Raw genomic sequence first — 18,868 nt, forward strand, 5'->3', positions numbered from 1 at the left:
CTGTCAACCCATCCTCTCAACAACGGACCGCGCTACAACACCGCCTTCCCCTCCGCCTCCCCATGCATCGCTGTAATCCTGTCTCTACTCCTCCCAACCCCCTCTTCCCACGCTCCATACCGCTCCCCACACCACCGTTCCACCCCCTCCACCCCATTCTCCTCAATCCACCCCGCCAACCCCACAGCATCCCCCACCGCCCCATTCGCCCCCTCGCCCCCCAAAATCGCCTCCGCGTGCCCCGCATCCCCGACCAATACCACCCCCTTCCCTGCCAGCTTCGTCAACTCCTCCGACGGCACGAGGAGCGCGCGCATCAGCCAGTGGAGCACCCGCTCCCCCCTCACCTTCTCCCCGTCGAAGACATCCCGAAACGGCTGCGGGAGGGCCTGGAGCTGCGCGAGCTCGGCGTACGACGCCTCCGGGATCTGCGTTGCGCTGGACACGGGACGGGTGGGGTTGAAGCACGGGTCTGCGGGCGGGGCGGGGCGCGAGTAGGTCCAGCTGAGCGTCGTGGTGTTGGCTGTTTGCGCGACTAGGGCGATACTCAACAGAGCGTCGCCAATTTTGTGCGCGATGGCTAAGGGGATGGGGGAGGATGCGAAGGCGGCCGCGTAGAGCTCCTCGAACACCTCGTTGGAGAGTTCGCGGCGGCCGTTGAAGGCGACGTAGGGCAGGATCTGTGGCGCTATAGCGGGGAGGAGGGCAGCGCGGGCGGCGGAGTGCACGCCGTCTGCGGCGATGACGAGGCCGGGTGTGTGGATCTCGGGGGGCGTTTGTGAAGTGGAGGTGTTTCGAAGCGGGTTGCGAGGCGGTGGATGGGGTGAGGGAGATGTGGGAGAGTTGGTGGTTGGTTTGGATGGCTAGGGGTTTGCGGAGGAGGGCTTCGAGGCGGCCGCGGTGGACTCGCATCTCCTTTCTCGAAGCGTCGCCGTCTTGGCTTGGCGTAAGAGAGCTAGCTACTCCGACCCGCTCGAGGAAGACGCGCTCTGAGATTCCTAGCTCTTTACATAATGCCCGATACGTAGACGCGTATAACGTAATAGCGTAGTTGTTTCGGGCTGGGGTTGGGGAACGGTCGTAGAGGTGGAAAGGGATGCCGCGTTTGAGCAGGCATTGGGAGAGCGTTAAGCCTGCGATGCCGGTGCCCAGTATGGTTATGGGATGGGCGGACATTGTGATGGGGAGGGAGAGGGAATCAATCAGTTTTGGGATTGGATTGAGGTGAAGAATGCTCTAGTAGTAGCGGCGGCTCGGGCTGGGTCGTTCGAGGAGTAGATGAGGATGGGGATGTGATTTGAGAAGATGATTCGCAGAAGGACGTGGGTTGGTGTGAGGGTTTCCGCAACTGATTTGAGTTCTTCTTCCATGTCCAGCAACCAGGCCAGAAGCATGAATGAAAAAAAGGATGCAATATGCAAATATGTACCCTCCATCGCTCAACGCCCAACCCGACGTGCGAGAAGAGCAGCTGAACAACAAAGGCACCGCGACCTAAATTGAGGTAAAGGTGGCACGGTGTGGTTTTACTCTCGCTTCACTGTATACACTTGCTCGTCCTGGGAGTGGAGACGGCATGCTCTAGCTTGATAGGAAGCGGATAAGATTTCCCCCAGAAGTTCACAAGACAACACCGAAGTGAGTCGAAAATATCCCTCAGAGCCCACGAGACAACACCGAAGTGCGTCGAAAGAGATCCCCCAGAACCCACGTATCAGATTGCCGATGATGCCAAAGTGGACTTTAGCCAGAGCCGGAGCTCCGTAATGTTGGCAACTGAGAGTTGAGCGCACCGGAGTGCGTCAACACGCATTCCCCTAGAAACCCACGAAAACAACCCTTAGAGCCCGGAATCAGAATGTCGATGATGCGAAGGTAGACCTCCGCCAGGTAGACCCTGTGATGTTGACAACTGAGAGCCAGCAGCAAGGCTGCGGCTTTGGTCGCGAAGAGAGTCGATGGTGACTTGGGCGAAGCCTCTCCAGCTACAACCACGAATGGCGTCAACTTTGGGCCGAGCCTCCGGAAACCGGTGAAACTTCTCGCTGTTCGATGCTACAGGAATGGGACGTCTGCAGGCTTGCTGAGGCCTAGCCTCGGTGACGTCTCAAAACAGAGAACGTTGGTGAGGTATGACCTCGGTGAAGCCTCTGTAGAGAGAACTTGAGTAGCCGAGTGACGTGCACAAGGTATTTGGAGCATTTGCTCGTAATTTGTCCAAGTGATATGGCACAAGGAATTGGGCTCATGGCCTGAAATTTGAGCGTGATAGCTTGAAGATTTTGAGTGCCTGCAGGACTCGATGCCTTTGAACGTGGGCGTGCTGCCTCCGAGCTTGGACTAAATAGCCTCTGAACTTGAGCTTGCTGCCTCTGAACTTGGGCGAATTGATCTCTGAACTTGAGGGCGTGACCTCGAAGAACTTTGAAATTGGTTGAGCGCGGGGGCTCGATTGGAACATCTTTGAGCAGCGCCTGGCTATCAGAGGCCGTTTCGACCGTCGCCATGGACATTGCTGCCTGGCATCGACTGGAAGCACCGGAAAATCTGGGAAACCTGTCGTCATGCTCGGACATCTTTGGACGCGGGGGTCCTAACTCTGTACTCTGTCGACCAGCTACCCATCTTCGGCCAAACTGCGTGTGTCGCCGACGGTGAGAACCAATGGTTTCATGCCTGTCGCGAGCGGCCATCGCAATGGCACCGTTTTGAAGAATGGCTTCTTTGGCGTGGTGACGTTTGAGTGACAATTTTGACATTTTGCTCGTGTCTGCACCAGATAGTCTGTCTTCGGCCAACTGCGTTCGTTGTCGCCGGCTGTACTGGCCTGGTAGGTTCGTGCCTGTCGCGAACTGAATCTGCGGTGACGCCTTGTGAAGCTTTCCACTTTGTCTGGGAGAGCCTGAGTGACTATGGTATTCGGTACTCTGCCTCAGCTTTGAGTCTGTTCGGACGTCTGTGCGTTCGCCGGTGGCGATGATGAAACTGCTGTTCAAGTCATCCGCAATGTTCGCGAAATCTTCTTGGAGCGTAGAGGTCTTTTGAGTGAAATCTTTTCCGTGCCTTGCTTGATGATACGATGTAGCTCTGGACCGACTCTTTTGTCGAGTGCTTCATTAGCCAAAAACGGCCTGGGCCTCGTCTGGAGTCGTCCGAGGATCGTCTGCAGGTAGGATACTTCGACTTGAATCGGGCGGTCTGTTCAGTCCGGTGGGTGCCTCTGCGTAACACATGCCAGGGACCCGGAGGCCTGTTGCAAGTCCGAAGACTGCTCTCTGTTGGCTTCTTACTCCGGGTTTGAGCCACTAGTGGCCCTCCCCTGGTGTCGGGCGTAACCGCCTACTGCAGAGGTCCACCGACCGACGACGGTGCGACGAAACAGTGATAGCTACCAAGTTTGCCTAGCAAAAACGCCGCTACAAACGAGGTAGTATTATATATTTTAGGTGGTGGGGTACGAACCGAAGCTCCATGGGTGCCTCGAGTAAAACATGCCAGGGACCCGAAGGCCTGTTGCAAGTCGGTGACTGCTATCTATTGGCTTCTTCCTCCAGGCGCGAGCGTCAAACCGTGTCTCAGGATTTAACATCGAGGCTCGGCCTGGTGTCGGGCGATACCGCCTACTCAAAGGTCCACGAAACGACGAGACGTCCGAGGGACCACTATATTCGACCACTCCACTTGGAGCGATCTGGAAGAACCGACATGGTATTTCTTTCGTGACCAATTCACCTGAACCGATCCTGTATTGCAGGAGGAAAGGGTGACCATGCCATTTGACACAATCCCCGATCCCCAAGAAGAGCGGACGGACGCGTCTGAGGAAGGCGATGAACGAGGGGCCATGATGGCACGAGGTAGGGAGCCGACGGGAGAGAAGGTCGACGAAGGGAACAAGACACTCCACGGACGGAGGCCGATGATGTGGCGATGTGGTGGTCGAGCGAGGTCGACGGAAAGGTTGGTGTAGGAGAGTGGGAGATGGCTGGCAGCGGACTCATTTTGTGCGGGTGCCGCTCGGGCCTTCCGCGCTAGCTTTATCCGGCACTTGGTCTTGGCAATATCAAGTGCAAAGCATCATCGTCGCAAACCGTCGCATATCCACAATCTTTCCTGTCCCAAGGCTCCTCGTGATGGTAAAACACCCCTCCCAGAATTCTACTACAGAAGGCAGACTAATAACCGACTTAGCCGCCCAAACGGAAGGCCGCCTTCGCCCCACCACCAAACCCCACTCCGCAACCCGCCCGCCCCTCCAAGCTCGCGCGCGAGCATGGTATTACCGCAGCGCAGGAAGCCGAGATCCGTGAAGCCTTCTCAATCTTCGCAATACACCATCCAGACTATAAGGATGCAAAGGAGGGCGTGTTGCGCGCCGAGGACGTGCGGCGTTGTCTGATGTATGAACTTCCCCATCTGCATTCACGTCTGCGTCTCCCTTTCACGTGCATACAAGAGAAGAAATGAGAACACGAGAACCATACTAACACGCCCACCCAATCCAGCGCTCTCTCCCTCCCACCCGCCAAACAAGACGTCAAAGAAATCCTCGAAACCCTCGACCCCCTCACCACCGGCCTGGTCCCCTTCATCCCCTTCCTCTCCTACGCCGCCATCTGCATCCATGACCGCGAGTCTGTCTCCGGCTCGCCCTCCGCGTCTCCAGAGCCCATCTCCCGGAAAGGAAAGGGAAAACAAAAAGCCGGCACCGCTCCTTCTACGACTTCCCAGCGCGAGATCAACGAAGCCTACGCGCTCTTCACGCACAATACCTCCGGCCCCATCACCTTGGCGCATCTACGGCGGGTGGCGAGAGATTTGAGAGAGGAGGTAGACGATGAGGTGCTGCGGGATATGATCAGAGAGGCGAATGGGAATGTAGCGGCGGAGGGTCTGGGTGGGGTGGGCCTGGAGGAGTTTGAGGGGGTGATGAAGAGGGCGGGGGTCTTTGGGTGAGCCATAAGCTGATTTGGGGGCTGGAGTTCTTTACATTGGGGGTATTTGAATCGGGATGGGTCGGGGGTACTGCGAAGGATTTAGCATGGTGTCAGGCGTCTGATATAAGGGTTATGATTTATGGACAGTGAGGAATGAATTGATTGAAGCTACGGAAAAAGATTCAGACCGATTTGAGAGATGCATGACATCGTGGTGTCGTTACCTTTCCATAGGCCAGGCACCACGGGGCGATAACCGTGGTGTCAGGCGTCTGATACGAGGGTCCCATTTCATGGAGATTGGAAAACGAGCTAATCTTAGCTATATCAAATGCTCCTGGCCTAATTCACGACGCCCCATTAATTACATCGTACTTTCGCTCCCTCTTTATCCTTCTGGGGTGTCCCAAACTACTCACCAAGGTGCCAGACACGTGGAATTGGAGTCACGAATAAAGGTTAGTGAACGTCTGGAATGGTAGTCCGATTCTCACTGTCCTGTTCTTTACTTTTGTAGATACTATGCTCTTTTCCTCTACATAGGCTAGAGGTTGCTCAAAATGTTTAGTAAGGTGTCAAGCGCGTGATGTCAGCGTCACAGTTCATCATCTATTCTGAATATCCCTGTACTTTCTTCATTTGGACTCAGCTTCTAAACGGTCTAGCTGTAGGTGACGAGCAAGGGGCGACTAAGCACTAGCAGGGTAGGGCTCTGGGGCGTAGGTACCTTTCACGCAGGGCATGAAAAAGGTGGCATACTCATCAAGTACTCTGCCCGTGTGTACACCTGCCTACCACTGCTGGGGTTGCTTCAATGTATTTTCAAAACTCTAAAGAAGATAGAAGCTCTTCGCCTTGGGCTATATGGAAACTTGATGAAGCACTTCATGTAGTGGCAGGCAGGTGGACACACGGGCAGAGTATTCTACTTGATGAGTGTGCCACCTTTTCCATGCCCCGTGTGCCTTTGTGCCTGTGTATCGAAACTCAAAATACCTACATATTACGACCTAGGTATATCTATATTTGTCGTATGCTGTCCGAAGACCTGCATGTACCCCCTTTTAATCCTAGAAAATCTCATGCAAGTTGCATAAGCAAAGTCATGACGTTAGGGCTCGCTCTAGTAAGGGGACGTCTCATTTGATAGATATGCCCATGTGGCGTGCGCCTTCGCCGCTCTCCATCTTGCCTACTATGCAGCCTTGCTGCGGTCGTACCCTCAGCCTAGTCGCTCTCCCTTCAGATCCTCTACCTACATCATGCCGCTGTCCTCTGGCCCCTCTACTCCTCCATCCGCGTTTATTATCTATGTCGGCCGTCTCTCGTTATGGATCCGCTGAGTGTCGTGGCCAGCATCATCGCGGTTCTCCAGCTCTCGGCCAAAGTCCTCGCGGATTTGAACCACGTCAAGGATGCGCCGAAAGACCGCGCACAGTGCGCTATCGAGACCTCGAATCTCTACAGCCTGCTTTTCAATCTCAGGGTTCGGGTTGAGGAGGGAGACTCTCAGAAGCTATGGTACACCGCCGTCCGAGCCCTTGCAGTCGAGAATGGGCCGCTCGACCAATTCAAACAAGCGCTGGAAACGCTGCAAATTAAGATGACAGATGGAGGCCGACTGAAGAAGGCCCGCGAGGCGCTAGTGTGGAAGTTCAAGAAAGAGGAGGTCGCGAGCATATTAGATCGAATGGAGCGTTTGAAGACACTAGTAGAGATCGCGTTACAGATGGACCACTTGTAAGCTTCTGTACTAGCACTGTATAGCAACCTCGCTTATACGTATAAGCAAACTCTCTCAAGCCATCAAAGACGATACCAACTTCGTTCGGACACACGTACCTGCTATTCAATCTGGAATAGACAAGATCCAGCTAGATCAGAACTACACGAGGCACCGCAGGCTTCTAGAATGGATATCGCCTTCAGATTATCCCGTGCAACAGTCCGACATCATAAAGCGCAGACAGGAAGGAACAGGCCAATGGTTTCTGGACGCGCCCGAGGTCACAAGATGGCTCAGTACAGCCAAGGGAACCCTCTTCTGCCCAGGAATCCCAGGAGCCGGCAAGACCATGGTAGCGGCCATCGCGATCGATTACCTATTGAGATTAGTGCAGAATAGCTCGCATGGAGTTGCTTACGTGTACTGCAACTACAAAGCTCAGGATGAGCAGGATGTTTCCAGTATGCTGGCAGCCATCCTCAAGCAGCTATTGCAGGCCCGGCCATCGCTCATAGATCTAGAGCCTGTGGAAAAATTGCACCGGAAGCATGCTAACGAAGAGCCATCGCTTGATGAGGAGATCTCTAGCGCACTCCAAGGTGTGCTTGCAAATTACTCTACTGTCTATATTGTAATTGATGCTCTGGATGAGTGTCGAGACAGTAACGGCGCTCGCCACCAGTTTCTGGCCAAGCTCCGAGATCTACAGGCGGGACGAGATATTCGTCTAATGGCAACCTCGCGTTTCATACCGGACATCGTAGATGCGTTTAGAGATGCGCTGGAGCTGGAGGTGCAGGCTAGTAAAGAGGATGTGAAGCGCTTTGTGGCCGGTCAGATATACCGACTGCCTAGATGCATTCAGCGCGACCTTGCGCTGCAGGAGATGGTGCAAGAAAAGATAGTGGAGTCGGTCGACGGCATGTACGCTTTTCCCTCAACACGTAAAGTGATGCAGACTTACGCGTCCTCAGGTTTCTTCTCGCTCGCCTACATACAGATTCGCTGTTAGACAAGAGGACGGCAAAAGACGTAAAGTCAACTCTAGCTAAACTCTCAAAAGCCCCAGCCGCGCTCGACGACGCGTATAGAGACGCCCTCCAAAGAATCAGAGGCCAGCTGGACGGTGATCACGAACTAGCCAAGAAAGTCCTGTCGTGGATAACGCTTGCGAAACGGCCGCTCACCACTGCTGAGATATGCTGTGCCTTGGCAGTGGAGCCAGGTGAAGAGGAGCTCGACCCGGAAAACGTGCTTGAAGTCGAAGACCTGGTATCCGTATGCGCCGGCCTTGTCGTTGTTGATCAGGAGGGTGCTGTCATCCGTCTTGTGCACCACACTACACAAGAATACTTGGAGCAGATCAAAGATGCATGGATTCCAGGTGCTCAGTTGTACATGGCTACTACATGCCTTACGTACCTCTCCTTCAGTGCTTTCAGAAGCGGTAGCTGTTCCACTCACGAGAAATTTGAGGAGAGGCTCCGGCAAAATAAGTTTCTGGACTACGCAGCCACGCACTGGGTTAAACATGCAAGATCAGTCGAAGCTGAAGTGGCTAGCCTAGCCTGTTCGGTTCTTCTCCATAATGGCTCACTTTCGTGTGCCACACAGGTGCTGGAGGTTCGAAGAAGAGCCTCCTCCGAAGACATTCATGAAGGAACCGCTTTGCACTATGCAGCGCGATATGGATTATTTCGAATAACGCAAAAGCTCTTGCCTTCGTTAGAGGATGCGTATACGAATGTAGTTGATGCTGAAGACAGTTGGGGTCGATCTGCCTTGCTACTCGCAGCGAAGTACGGCCATAATAGAATTGCCCAGCTGCTGGTTAACAAAGGCGCGAATTTCAACGCGCAGGGTGGAAGAAGCAACGCACTCCAGTGGGCTGCAGCTAGCGGCGATAAAGAGATAGTGAAGCTGTTAGTTAACAAGGGCGCGGACGTTAACGCAAAGGGTGGATTCTACGGCAACGCACTCCAGGCGGCCGCAGCTAACGGTCATAAAGAGATAGGAGAGCTGCTAGTTAACAAGGGCGCGGATGTTAACGCAAAGGGTGGATTCTATAACAACGCAATCTGCGCGGCTGCAGCGCATAACCATAACAAAGAGATGGTAGAGCTACTGCTTAATAAGGGCGCGGATGTCAACGCGCAGGGTGGCAGATACGGCAACGTACTCTGCGCGGCTGCAGCACATAACAAAGAGATGGTGGAGCTACTGCTTAATAAGGGCGCGGATGTCAACGCGCAGGGTGGAACATACGGCAACGCCCTCCAGGAGGCTGCAGGTAGAGGTTATAAGGAGATAGTAGAGCTACTGCTTAGCAAGGGCGCGGATGTTAACGCGCAGTGCGGATTCGACGGCAACGCACTCTGGGCGGCTGCAGCTAAAGGCCATAAAGAGATAGTAGAGGTACTACTTAGCAAGGGCGCGGATATTAACGCGCAGGGCGGAGAGCACGGTAACGCACTTCAGGCGGCTGCAAATGGAGGCCATAAAGAGGTGGTAGAGCTGCTGGTTAAGGAGGGCGCTATCAACGCATGGGGTGGAAAGTACGGCAACGCACTTATTCCACTGGCTTGGCAATCCGCACGCCCTTTTATTACCAACCTATGGACTCTACGTTGAAGTGCAAAGATTCTTATGGGTGAGGTAAACTCATTGTGGTGTTTGTACTGTTGACATAGAACTTCAGGCGATTAGGTTGGGCCGGCTGCTTGTCCAAAAATAGGACGGTGAATTAATCGTTGAACCAGTAAGAATGTCGGACGGTCACGTAGTATGTCAGCCTAACGGATGGAGTATGTCCAATTAATTTCAGAGATGTTAAATACAAGGGGTGTCTGAAAGCACCTACGAAGGCTCTAAAAGCATCTTACCATCCTCCCAATTCCCGTCATGCAAGAATCGCACTGGATTTAGGGACGTTATACCTAAGTGGTCCGATTTACAGTCTAGAAACTTTTACATTCTACAGTCAAACACTCGATATATCCCAGGGGTGCCACACAGCCTTTAGCAACGCCCTAAACGACAGATACCATCCTCACGATTTGAGGTTCGTGGAAATAGCATTGGTTTCAGTTATGCGAGAGTCTATTTCAGACTCTTACATACTTTACATCCTATCTTCATGTCTTTTCTCCCCCCCCCAGGTACATCACAAACCGTTCGCTCAGGTCCCAGACAGTCAATACTACCCGGTCTCCATTCATCTATTGGCTGAATCGGCTATGTCGACAAGCGTTAATCGCTATTCCTTCAAGCCATCTTGATTAGCTTGCCCAGCGACCATCGACAACCTAGGAAGTACTGTCTATTGTCTCTCAAATCCATTTCATGCCAATCCTAGTTACTAAGTTCGGGGAAGTGTCTCTTGCATGCAACATAGTAATTCCTCTCACGATCGCATCTAGAATATCGAAAGGCCGCCTCGCCAACATTTCCCGCATGCAATCACTCAGGTTGCAGCACTACAACCTAGGATCAACAACTCATATGCCAGAAAGCTACTCTCCGAACATCAGCTGTAGAGAACCCAGCTGAAATCTCAGCTGTAGAGAACCGAGCTGAAGCCTCAGCTGTGCAGGGCTCATCTGAACTTACTAGCGCGCCACCCTGGGGGTGGCCCCCTTCCTTCCCCTAGTATATATACAACTAGCTAGACGTCTATAGAAATCAGAGTTCACATCAATTTCAACCTGAGTCAATCACAATGAACTTTTGTCGAGTATCCCTCCTATCTCTCTCCCAACCTTTCTATTTCGTTGTCGTTATGGATACGATGATATCAAGCCTTTGCTAAACACCGATAAACGAGCTCTGCTCGTACGTTACCGCATTAGGCATTTAAGCGATGCTTCTTGCTGATGATCGCTGAGAAAGTCCGCAAATCCATTCTAGGCGCGAGCATGTCTATTCCTCTAGAAAAGAAGCAAGGCTTAAGCTTCTCCTAATCATCTATCAAAACAAGCTATATACAGATCAAGCCCCGGTCCGCGATTGGGTCCCTGACCCTGCGTTCGTGATTGGCTCACAAAACTCTCTTTCTGTTGGTCCATGTCAGACACCTACTGCCGTAGCTTCTACGCTTGTGGATAGCGCTGACAGCTATATAGCTGTGGTTGGGTACCTCATTACAACTTGTGAACACTATTAAAGCGCTCTCCTTCCTCCCCGCTCTCACTCCATCTTCACCCATCATATCCCTCTCGTCTAATTCTATCTCCCCTCCTAATCCTACTCCTAAAATGGGAACTCCTGAAGACTTCGCCCGCATAGGTACGTTATGTCCTAGTACATATACCAGAATTCTTTGGTATCAGTTTTCCCCCAGTGCCACCGGAATGGGCGTTCAAACACGACGTAGGTCGCCTATCAACACCTCCATTGGTCGTGTTCCAAAACCTCTTTGATTCGGCCTCGATCATCTATCAAAGCTATCCTCTGCACGGAGAAATCCGAAATCCAAACCGAAATCTGATCCGCTCCCGGGGAAAACTGAGACCCATCATCCCCCCCCCCCCGTCCCTCTCTCCGTCCTCAGCCTCGGCTACTCCCGCACCGGCACCCTCTCCATGCACGCCGCCCACCCCTCCCCCTACCACTTCAACTCCCCCCTCGCCAACGCACGCAACAGCGACCTGTGGACCGCCGCGCTGGCCGCCAAATACAACGGCCTCGATCCCGCTCTCTCCCGCGCCTTCTTCGACGGCGTGCCCGGCTACGTCGGCGCTGTCACCGACGCGCCCTGCAACCTCTTCGCCGCGGAACTCGTCTCCCTGTACCCGGGACGCTAAGGTTGTGTTCGTGGAGCGCGAGCTCGAGAGCTGGATGCGCAGCTGGGAGGCGTTCGCGGAGAAACGCGCGCACGACCCGGTGCTTGGCTGGGGCCCGGAGGGGTGGTTTGTGGGGGGGGGGGAGGGCCGCTGTGTGCTTTTTTGGGGAAGGGCGGGCCGGTGAATTTCGCAGGTTGATTTGTCCCTTCTGAGCAGGCGTGGTGTTAGGTGGTTGTGTGGTGCTCTGATGCTCTGAAGAAAGACTGGGTTGGGGGCGGATGAGCGCTGACTTTGAGAAATGAAGGATGTGCCGTTTCCGCATGAGAATGAGAAGGAGAAGAATAAGCAGGTGTTCGTGGAGATAGTGGAGAGAGGGATGAGGAATATACTCAGCAACGCTCTGGTTGCTTTGGCCGTTATTGGGGTGCCGGTGGGAGCGTGCTATTGGGTTTACCGCAGCCGGTGAAATCTTGGATTTGCTATAGACTGTAGAGAGGCTGGAGTGTAGCTATAGTGTTCTTGTGGCGAATAAATAATATTGATTTCCGAGCAACCGGCCTGCGAAACTGTAGGCTGGTGAAGAGACTTCTGACTGTCAAGGCCGCTTCGGACGTTCAAACAGTTCCGACACTCATCTCTCCAGGTCGTGACATATACAGTTTACTGGCTTCTTCGCTCTAGCAACCTAGGGAGTGTGCGCGTGATGCTAGCATTGATCAGTGCAATCCAGTCAGTACTTGATGCGTACGGCAGTCCAATTAAGCTTGTTCTAGAAACAAAAGGGGACAAAGCACGTGATCCCAACGTATTTATTATTGAAACCATGTGAAGTTCTCATTGGAAAATCGAGTCTGAGACATGTCAACGCTTGGGCGTAGATTGTAAGGTGAGAACCCCGTGTTCCTAATTTCCTATCTATGCCAGAATTTTGGACAAGAATTCAAGGTTTTAAAGTGAATACAAAATGGGAAACATGGCTGCAAAAGTTTGAAAGTGTGTCTGCAAAAGTTTGAAAATGCGTCGGCAAAACTTTGAAAGCAGAAAACGTGTCTGCAAAAGTTTAAGAATACGTCGGCAAAAGTTTGAAATGGGCCTGTTAAAGTTTGAACCCTTAATTCACCGCAAGCTGCGGGATGGGGAGCAAATGACTAGCGACGCAGTCCCTGAGACCACAATGGGTTTTGTGAGTCTTTAGTGTGCAACTTGTTCCTAGGCATACGCAGGGTACTAAAACGACCTCGTTTCCTTTGAAGAGCGGAGCCTTTCATTTCATTTGAATCATCTACTGCGTATACGAGCTTTTCGGAGGGTTCAAGTAGATTGCCAAATGGATGTGCTCCCCATGTCGAAATGAAGGAAACGGGTGGTGAGGGAGCCAGTAAAGGGAGCAGATAGACTAGAATACGTCTCCCACCCATAATACTCGCTGAAGCTCATGCACTCGAATAATGCTAGTGGGTAGACATGGTTCGGCTTCTGAAATTGGAGCTTCTGAGAAAGATAGCAACGTGAAACTGGACTAAATAAATTGTTGTGCTTGTCTGTTCGTCCTTCCTTTTCCTCGGAATAGCAAGTTGTCGATCGTCACTACGGAGTATAGTCAGCACGTTGCAAATGTCTCGAGGACAGCGTTCGTTGATGGTTTCGGATTGATATATCGACGAACAACAGTTTTCAAGATGTCGAATGGATTGGCTATGAGCCGAAAGAGACTCAGACTTGTGGCACTTTGATCCTAATGTATGATCCCGGAGGTTCCGTAAGCCTCTTCATGAAGAAAAGTAGAAAGTTTCCGATATTCGGGTGTGATGTATAACGCTCTCAGTAATGCCGGAAATTACATGGTAGAAATGTATAAATAGACTAACTATCCAGGATAGGAACATGGTGCACTAAGGCAGGTACCAAACACAATCGACGAGGTATAGGACTCGCAGTGGAGGGCCTTACCGGAGGGCCTTACTGGAGGGCCTCAAAGGGCATCAACAACAATTCTATTTCTTTAAGGCGCCGCACCGTTCGTAGTAAGATGCTGCGCACTAGTGGGCTTGGCTGTGGCTTACGGCAAGCCTGATCGGCCATGGTGGTAGGCCTGGTGACATGAAACGTCCCGAGTTCGACTAGCCGGACTCGTGGGCGTGAATTTGGGGATCCGAACGAACGCCAGAAGGCGTTTGAGGCGTGGTTTTGAGCTGACGAGAGGGACAAGTAGTTACACGGTACCTACGTGTGTTTGCGGTGAAGATTAATGCATATCGAATGAATTGAGAGCTGCTGATATGCACGACTGGTGGCTGGCATACACCGCTCTTAATAGTGCTACAATGGTGTCGTTGAGCGGAGGATTGTTTCATGCTGTGTAGATGAGGCATTAGTTTGTGCTGCTAGTCGCATTCGGCACCTCAGAGGTGGGAGTTGCTGTAGCGGCTGTAGCGTGTGAGGGATAGATGAGGAGAGTACTAATGATGGAGAAGTCGGAGAAGTCGGTAGCGTTCTTTGCTTGACCTCATCTGGCCCACAGGAAAAAGTGGGATACCCCGACTTTTGCGGCTGTGCGTATTCTACAGGTCCGATCTGAGCGGAAGGGCGGCCGTATGACAGCAGGCGGCTTGCTCCCGATCGATGCGCCTCCTGTCTTGCAGGCAGAGGAGCGGATGTCGCAGGTCGGAGGAAGGTCTGACGGCGGAGCCAAGAAGAATTGGCAAACATTGGCGCAGGAAGGGCGGCAGCAGGAATGGCGGCAGACGTACAGAAGAACGCGGAGGAGTACGAGGCTTGGCTCTTGTGGATCAGATAGAGTTGGTGCTGGCGTGGGTAGCAGCGGGCTGCAGGCGCACCATGACGATGAAAAGGCATCGTCAGCTGTCCGTGGTCCAGAGTGCAGCGGAACACGCCCGAGGCATGCACCGTCGGCCCTCTGGCTCGCCCGTGCTTTTTTAAGCGCACAGTCTGCAGGTGGCTGGCTGCGATGCCGACAGGCGACGCCGGCATCGTGGCTGATGGCACCGGGTCAGCCTGTCTCGATCCTGCTTCACGGACAGCCTCAACACCACGCTTCTCCCGTCCGGTCTCGCTCTCCACCACATCGCGCTCCGCGATGCGCACCACGCGGGGTCCACGGCAACGTATCGATATCAACGTCTGTCCTCCGCTATTTGCTTTCCCAGGAAACGATTGCTGTTTCTTCTCCCCGGATCTGCCTGATCCCGCCCTCATGGCTGCCGGCGCCGTGACGCCAGGCGATGGCCCGTGGCTGCTCCAGTTGGACCAGCCTTCCCGCATCTGCATCGAGCTGTGTTGGCCGTCTAATCAGCGTCTGCAACGGTGCCTCGCATGCCACATCCCAGCACCGAATACGGCTGTTGACATGGTCGTCCGGCTCCCCAAAGCGCTCCGGCAGGCTTAGTGTCTTCATGCTTGCACAACCGACTCGACACCACGGCGCACCAACAAGCTGTGACCTTCCAGGCGGCCCTCGGAGGCCATGCAGGTTTCCTCGGCCATGGTAGATAGAAAGAGGATCGCCGTCGCACTGCCCAGTTGATTCACGACCCTCTTAATTCCCTGTCCTCCTGCATACTAACATCGCTCCCGTTCTTCGTGAATACTTCTTCTCCAGACCTGCTCTTCCGATCACCCACCAGCCTAATTCTGATAGCTGTTCCCGCTTTCCGTTCCACTTACTAGTCTTTCTTTTCTTCATCATGAATAATGGTGCATACCAACCCACACCCCGCGAGAGCGAGGATTGGACCCCTGTGGACACCGACTCCATGAAGAAGAGCTCCATGTACAAGTCTCGACACATATCGTTGCAATCCAGAGTGGACTCCATCGCCGCAGAGAGCATGTACGACTTCCAGGATTCACGACAAAGCCTCCCCGCCGCCTATAGTTCCAGGCACCACAAATCCACCAGCTACATCCTCAACCCAAGATACACTGGACACTTCGACCAATATGACTACGACCCAGAGCCAATGGCGGTACCACAATCGCCAGTCGGTCCTACTAGCCCACCACCGGCGAAACTCATTAATATGAGTCTAACGCGGGAGATTTTCTTCGTCGCCATTTGCGCAGTGTCCCATCTCATGACCCAGGCGTCTTTGGGCCTGGCACTTGCCCCTCTCGACATCATTGCAAAAGACTTTGGCACCACAAATGCCGGAGAACAGTCCTGGTTCATTGCCGGTTACAGTTTGACTGTTGGCACCTTTATCATGATTTCCGGACGGCTAGGAGATATCCTCGGACACAAGCGTGTCTTTGCTTTTGGATATGCATGGTTCGGTGTATGGAGCTGTTTCGCTGGTTTCAGCGCCTACCCGAAACACCAGATCTTTTTCGACGTCTGCCGTGCTATGCAAGGAATCGGTCCCGCGCTTCTCATGCCGAATGCCCTCGCGCTCTTCGGCCGCGCATACTCCCCAGGAATCCGCAAGAACATCGTCTTCAGCTTTTTCGGTGCGGCTGCTCCAGCTGGCTTTGTTATCGGTGCTACCTCCGGTAGCTTCTTCGGGCAAGTTGCATGGTGGCCATGGGCGTTCTGGAGCTTTGGTATTACCTGCTTCGCACTTGGCGTTCTCAGCATGTTCATCATTCCCAACGCTCTTTCTGACCGACCAGCCAAGAGCCCTGGTTTTGATTGGAGTGGATCCATTGTTGGTGTGTGTGGTCTGGTCCTCGTCAATATCGCCTTTAACAACGCTCCTCTCTACGGCTGGAACAAACCACACGTCTACTTTATCCTCATCATTGGCCTTTTATGCCTAGGGGCTTTTGGATGGGTTGAAAAGCGAGCCGTCAACCCGCTCCTCCCCATGCATGCGTTGAATAGCACTGTTGGCTTCGTCCTCGCCTGCGTTGGCGTGGGCTGGGGTGCCTTTGGTGTCTGGGTCTTCTACAGCTGGCGATTTCTCACCCTCGTTCGCCACGCCACGCCCCTTTCCATATCCGCACAATACGCTCCATGCATGATCAGCGGTCTGATCGCCTCCGGAATGACTGGATTCCTCATGACGCACACACCCGTCAGCTTCGTGATGATGACCTCTATGGTAGCCTTTTGCATCGGCATTGTCATCGCAGGCACCCAACCCGCCCAGCAGACATACTGGGCGCAGATGTTCGTCAGCATCATCGTCATGCCATTCGGAATGGATATGTCCTTCCCAGCGGCCTCAATTATCCTCTCGAACCATATGCCTCGCGAGCACCAAGGCTTGGCCATGTCTCTCGTCAACACCGTCGTCAACTACTCGATCTCCGTCGCCCTCGGTATCGCAGGCACCGTCGAAGTGTACGGCAACAAAGACCCTGCGAACGTCGAGCATGGCATCCGGCTAGCATACTACACCGCCATAGGCCTGAGCGGTCTCGGAGTCCTCCTTGGCGCTGCATTCTTCGCGAAGAGCTTGCTGAAGGAAGGCTGGAAAGTTATGGAGCACTGAATCCAGCCCAGCCATAATGTTCCAGCGGTACGGACATGTTCACGAATATCTCTTATCTCATCAATTTAGGTGTTTTGGGCGCTTTAGATCTGGATACGGAATTCATACAACGGCGTTTTTGGGGAATTATGTCTATGAAAACGTTTCACGTTCCTGTTCTTGGAGCGAGCGACTGAGCGGGGCGTTTTATTCCTTTTTGGAGCGTGTTGAACGATCCGAAATTATGTCGCTCTCTAATTTCTATTGTGTATTGTCTGATGTCCGTTCTTCCGTCTCATCTTTCGTCGCTCTCTCCCTTTTGTGGATGATATCTCAGGACTACTCTAGTCTTTTTAGAATCGACGAATGTATGATGATCTGATCTCTGGGGCACGGCTGCATATACTTACGAATCAAATCACCATCCAAATTATCTCAATACTCGGATCAACTCTTGAGTCCGTCAGTCAGTCAAGAGCGGACGTCTACTTACACTACAATATAGCGGTAGCTCACACCCCCTGACCCTCATCTTTCTCATCAACGGTTCAACGCCTCCCACCCGCACTGTTCCTGCAGAAGTCGCACAAGGTGCTCCAACAACCTTGTCGACTTTCCTCTTTTCAACTCATCCTGCATCATGGTGACGTCAATGACGCTCTAGTAACATCTTCGTGATATTTACACAACATCGTCAACGCAGCATTTTATCATCCCTCACAGCATTCGTGTTACCGTTCAACAACACCACTATCCAACCCATCTCTCATCACAATGTCTTCCGACCTCCCCACCACCAACGCCGCCGCCGGCTCGCCCCTAACAACCAAATCCCACGTCCTCGAAACCGGCGCCGCAGCAACCCAGAACTTTGCGCCTGTGTCATCTATCTGCGCCCACCTCAACGCCTTCCACGCCTACGTCGCCGACCCGTCTCGTTGCGTCGAAACAAACCACTACTGCGCCCACCTCAACGAGGACGTGCGGCAGTGCATTTTGTATGACTCGCCGGAGAAGAACGCGCGGTTGATTGGGATCGAGTACATGATCTCCCCCCGCCTCTTCGCGACCCTAGACGCAGAAGAAAAGAAGTTGTGGCACTCCCACGTCTTCGAAGTCAAATCCGGCATGCTCATCATGCCCAAACCACCGCTAGTACCTCAAGTCGCGTGGGAGACCGCCGAGACGGCTGAGATGGAGGAAGTTTGGAACCCTGTTCTCCTTTTCCCACCTTCCTGAGTCTTCGTACCGTGAGATACTGGTTGCTGAATACTATTTCAGGTTGTGCATTTGTACGGCAAGGTTTACCACCTCTGGCAGACGGACCGGGGGGACAAAGTGCCGTTGGGCCCGCCGCAGTTGATGGGGAGCTATACGGCCGAGGGACAGATGGAGCAAGTGAAGGGGGGCGGGTTCGAGAAGTTGGTGGGCGAGAGGGATGAGCGGTTTGGGGAGGATTGGAAGAGGAAGAGGGAGATTAGGGAGGGGATTGAGGAGCCGGAGATCAGTGGGGAGGCGGATGTGATGTGGAAGAAGTGAATTGGAGTGATCGTGTGATATGAAGGGGGCTTTTTCGAATGAGAGAAGGAGGTATGGGCCACACGTGGCTAAAATTGACGATACGTTATGGAAATTACCCCTCCAGAAGGATCTTGAACGTGTGAAATACTATGTCTACACGCCTTGAGCATAACAGCTTTTGTCTCCATGAAATCGTACACATCAGCCAAACCTGGCAAAAAGCATTCCCACTCTCCTACGCCTCATCAACAACCTGTATCCCACCCCCCTCCTTCGCCCTCTCCTGTCCCATCAGCTTGCCCAATATATCCATCCCCTCCCCCTCCTCATCACTCCCACTCTCCTCCTCCTCCGCATCCGGATCTCGCCCCTCCAGCACACCGAGTCCAAGATCCTACACCACACATTAATTAGCTGCTACCCCATCTCCCCAAAAGACCATCCTCACTCACCATCTCAATATACTCCCCC

The 18,868-nt window shown here is 53.2% G+C and overlaps 11 protein-coding genes across 11 annotated transcripts; 9 read left to right on the plus strand and 2 right to left on the minus strand.

The window, feature by feature from the left end:
- Window positions 1-32: 32 nt before the first annotated feature.
- On the minus strand, window positions 33-1,176 carry BDZ99DRAFT_499443 (uncharacterized protein; the record flags this gene model as incomplete). Its single annotated transcript, XM_033723655.1, has 2 exons — window positions 33-863; window positions 970-1,176. The coding sequence occupies 2 exons, from the start codon at window positions 1,174-1,176 to the stop codon at window positions 33-35; spliced, it is 1,038 nt and encodes a 345-aa protein (XP_033576117.1).
- A 914-nt stretch (window positions 1,177-2,090) lies between these two features.
- BDZ99DRAFT_477606 (uncharacterized protein) lies at window positions 2,091-3,846 on the minus strand (the record flags this gene model as incomplete). The annotated part of the gene is made up of 4 exons (XM_033722126.1): window positions 2,091-3,087; window positions 3,344-3,416; window positions 3,463-3,691; window positions 3,733-3,846. The coding sequence occupies 4 exons, from the start codon at window positions 3,844-3,846 to the stop codon at window positions 2,091-2,093; spliced, it is 1,413 nt and encodes a 470-aa protein (XP_033576118.1).
- A 255-nt stretch (window positions 3,847-4,101) lies between these two features.
- Window positions 4,102-5,280, plus strand: BDZ99DRAFT_463959 (EF-hand). The gene is made up of 3 exons (XM_033720190.1): window positions 4,102-4,136; window positions 4,192-4,400; window positions 4,506-5,280. The coding sequence occupies exons 1-3, from the start codon at window positions 4,134-4,136 to the stop codon at window positions 4,954-4,956; spliced, it is 663 nt and encodes a 220-aa protein (XP_033576119.1). The 5' UTR covers window positions 4,102-4,133; the 3' UTR covers window positions 4,957-5,280.
- Window positions 5,281-5,835: 555 nt separating this feature from the next.
- BDZ99DRAFT_445150 (uncharacterized protein) lies at window positions 5,836-6,681 on the plus strand (the record flags this gene model as incomplete). Its single annotated transcript, XM_033717914.1, has 1 exon — window positions 5,836-6,681. Exon 1 carries the CDS (start codon window positions 6,268-6,270, stop codon window positions 6,679-6,681), a length of 414 nt encoding a protein of 137 aa, XP_033576120.1. The 5' UTR covers window positions 5,836-6,267.
- A 731-nt stretch (window positions 6,682-7,412) lies between these two features.
- On the plus strand, window positions 7,413-8,688 carry BDZ99DRAFT_418789 (ankyrin; the record flags this gene model as incomplete). Its single annotated transcript, XM_033716866.1, has 2 exons — window positions 7,413-7,587; window positions 7,638-8,688. Coding segments are annotated over exons 1-2 (1,089 nt in total), but the record flags the coding sequence as incomplete, so codon positions are not given.
- An 87-nt stretch (window positions 8,689-8,775) lies between these two features.
- Window positions 8,776-9,150, plus strand: BDZ99DRAFT_352920 (ankyrin; the record flags this gene model as incomplete). The annotated part of the gene is made up of 1 exon (XM_033714545.1): window positions 8,776-9,150. A coding segment is annotated over one exon (375 nt), but the record flags the coding sequence as incomplete, so codon positions are not given.
- A 744-nt stretch (window positions 9,151-9,894) lies between these two features.
- On the plus strand, window positions 9,895-10,267 carry BDZ99DRAFT_46324 (uncharacterized protein). The gene has a single exon (XM_033720032.1). The coding sequence runs from the start codon at window positions 10,006-10,008 to the stop codon at window positions 10,210-10,212; it is 207 nt and encodes a 68-aa protein (XP_033576123.1). The 5' UTR covers window positions 9,895-10,005; the 3' UTR covers window positions 10,213-10,267.
- A 1,323-nt stretch (window positions 10,268-11,590) lies between these two features.
- Window positions 11,591-12,037, plus strand: BDZ99DRAFT_463962 (uncharacterized protein). The gene has a single exon (XM_033720191.1). It carries the CDS (start codon window positions 11,743-11,745, stop codon window positions 11,908-11,910), a length of 168 nt encoding a protein of 55 aa, XP_033576124.1. The 5' UTR covers window positions 11,591-11,742; the 3' UTR covers window positions 11,911-12,037.
- Window positions 12,038-14,412: 2,375 nt separating this feature from the next.
- Window positions 14,413-14,850, plus strand: BDZ99DRAFT_571961 (uncharacterized protein; the record flags this gene model as incomplete). Its single annotated transcript, XM_033728152.1, has 1 exon — window positions 14,413-14,850. One exon carries the CDS (start codon window positions 14,413-14,415, stop codon window positions 14,848-14,850), a length of 438 nt encoding a protein of 145 aa, XP_033576125.1.
- Window positions 14,851-15,484: 634 nt separating this feature from the next.
- BDZ99DRAFT_389848 (YOR378W-like protein) lies at window positions 15,485-16,897 on the plus strand (the record flags this gene model as incomplete). The annotated part of the gene is made up of 1 exon (XM_033715659.1): window positions 15,485-16,897. The coding sequence occupies one exon, from the start codon at window positions 15,485-15,487 to the stop codon at window positions 16,895-16,897; it is 1,413 nt and encodes a 470-aa protein (XP_033576126.1).
- A 683-nt stretch (window positions 16,898-17,580) lies between these two features.
- BDZ99DRAFT_463965 (DUF1264-domain-containing protein) lies at window positions 17,581-18,289 on the plus strand. The gene has a single exon (XM_033720192.1). The coding sequence runs from the start codon at window positions 17,651-17,653 to the stop codon at window positions 18,113-18,115; it is 465 nt and encodes a 154-aa protein (XP_033576127.1). The 5' UTR covers window positions 17,581-17,650; the 3' UTR covers window positions 18,116-18,289.
- Window positions 18,290-18,868: the final 579 nt, after the last annotated feature.

Source organism: Mytilinidion resinicola (genome assembly GCF_010093595.1).
Source record: "Mytilinidion resinicola strain CBS 304.34 unplaced genomic scaffold BDZ99scaffold_11, whole genome shotgun sequence".
NCBI lineage: Eukaryota > Fungi > Ascomycota > Dothideomycetes > Mytilinidiales > Mytilinidiaceae > Mytilinidion > Mytilinidion resinicola.

Excerpts from the sequence above, each read along its gene's own strand:
- BDZ99DRAFT_463959 (XM_033720190.1), top strand. Across the intron at positions 4,401-4,505 it reads GACGTGCGGCGTTGTCTGAT|CGCTCTCTCCCTCCCACCCG; the intron begins GTATGAACTTCC and ends CACCCAATCCAG.
- BDZ99DRAFT_46324 (XM_033720032.1), top strand. The coding sequence starts at position 10,006 with ATGCCAATCCTAGTTACTAAGTTCGGGGAAGTGTCTCTTGCATGCAAC.
- BDZ99DRAFT_463962 (XM_033720191.1), top strand. The coding sequence starts at position 11,743 with ATGAAGGATGTGCCGTTTCCGCATGAGAATGAGAAGGAGAAGAATAAG.
- BDZ99DRAFT_463965 (XM_033720192.1), top strand. The coding sequence starts at position 17,651 with ATGTCTTCCGACCTCCCCACCACCAACGCCGCCGCCGGCTCGCCCCTA.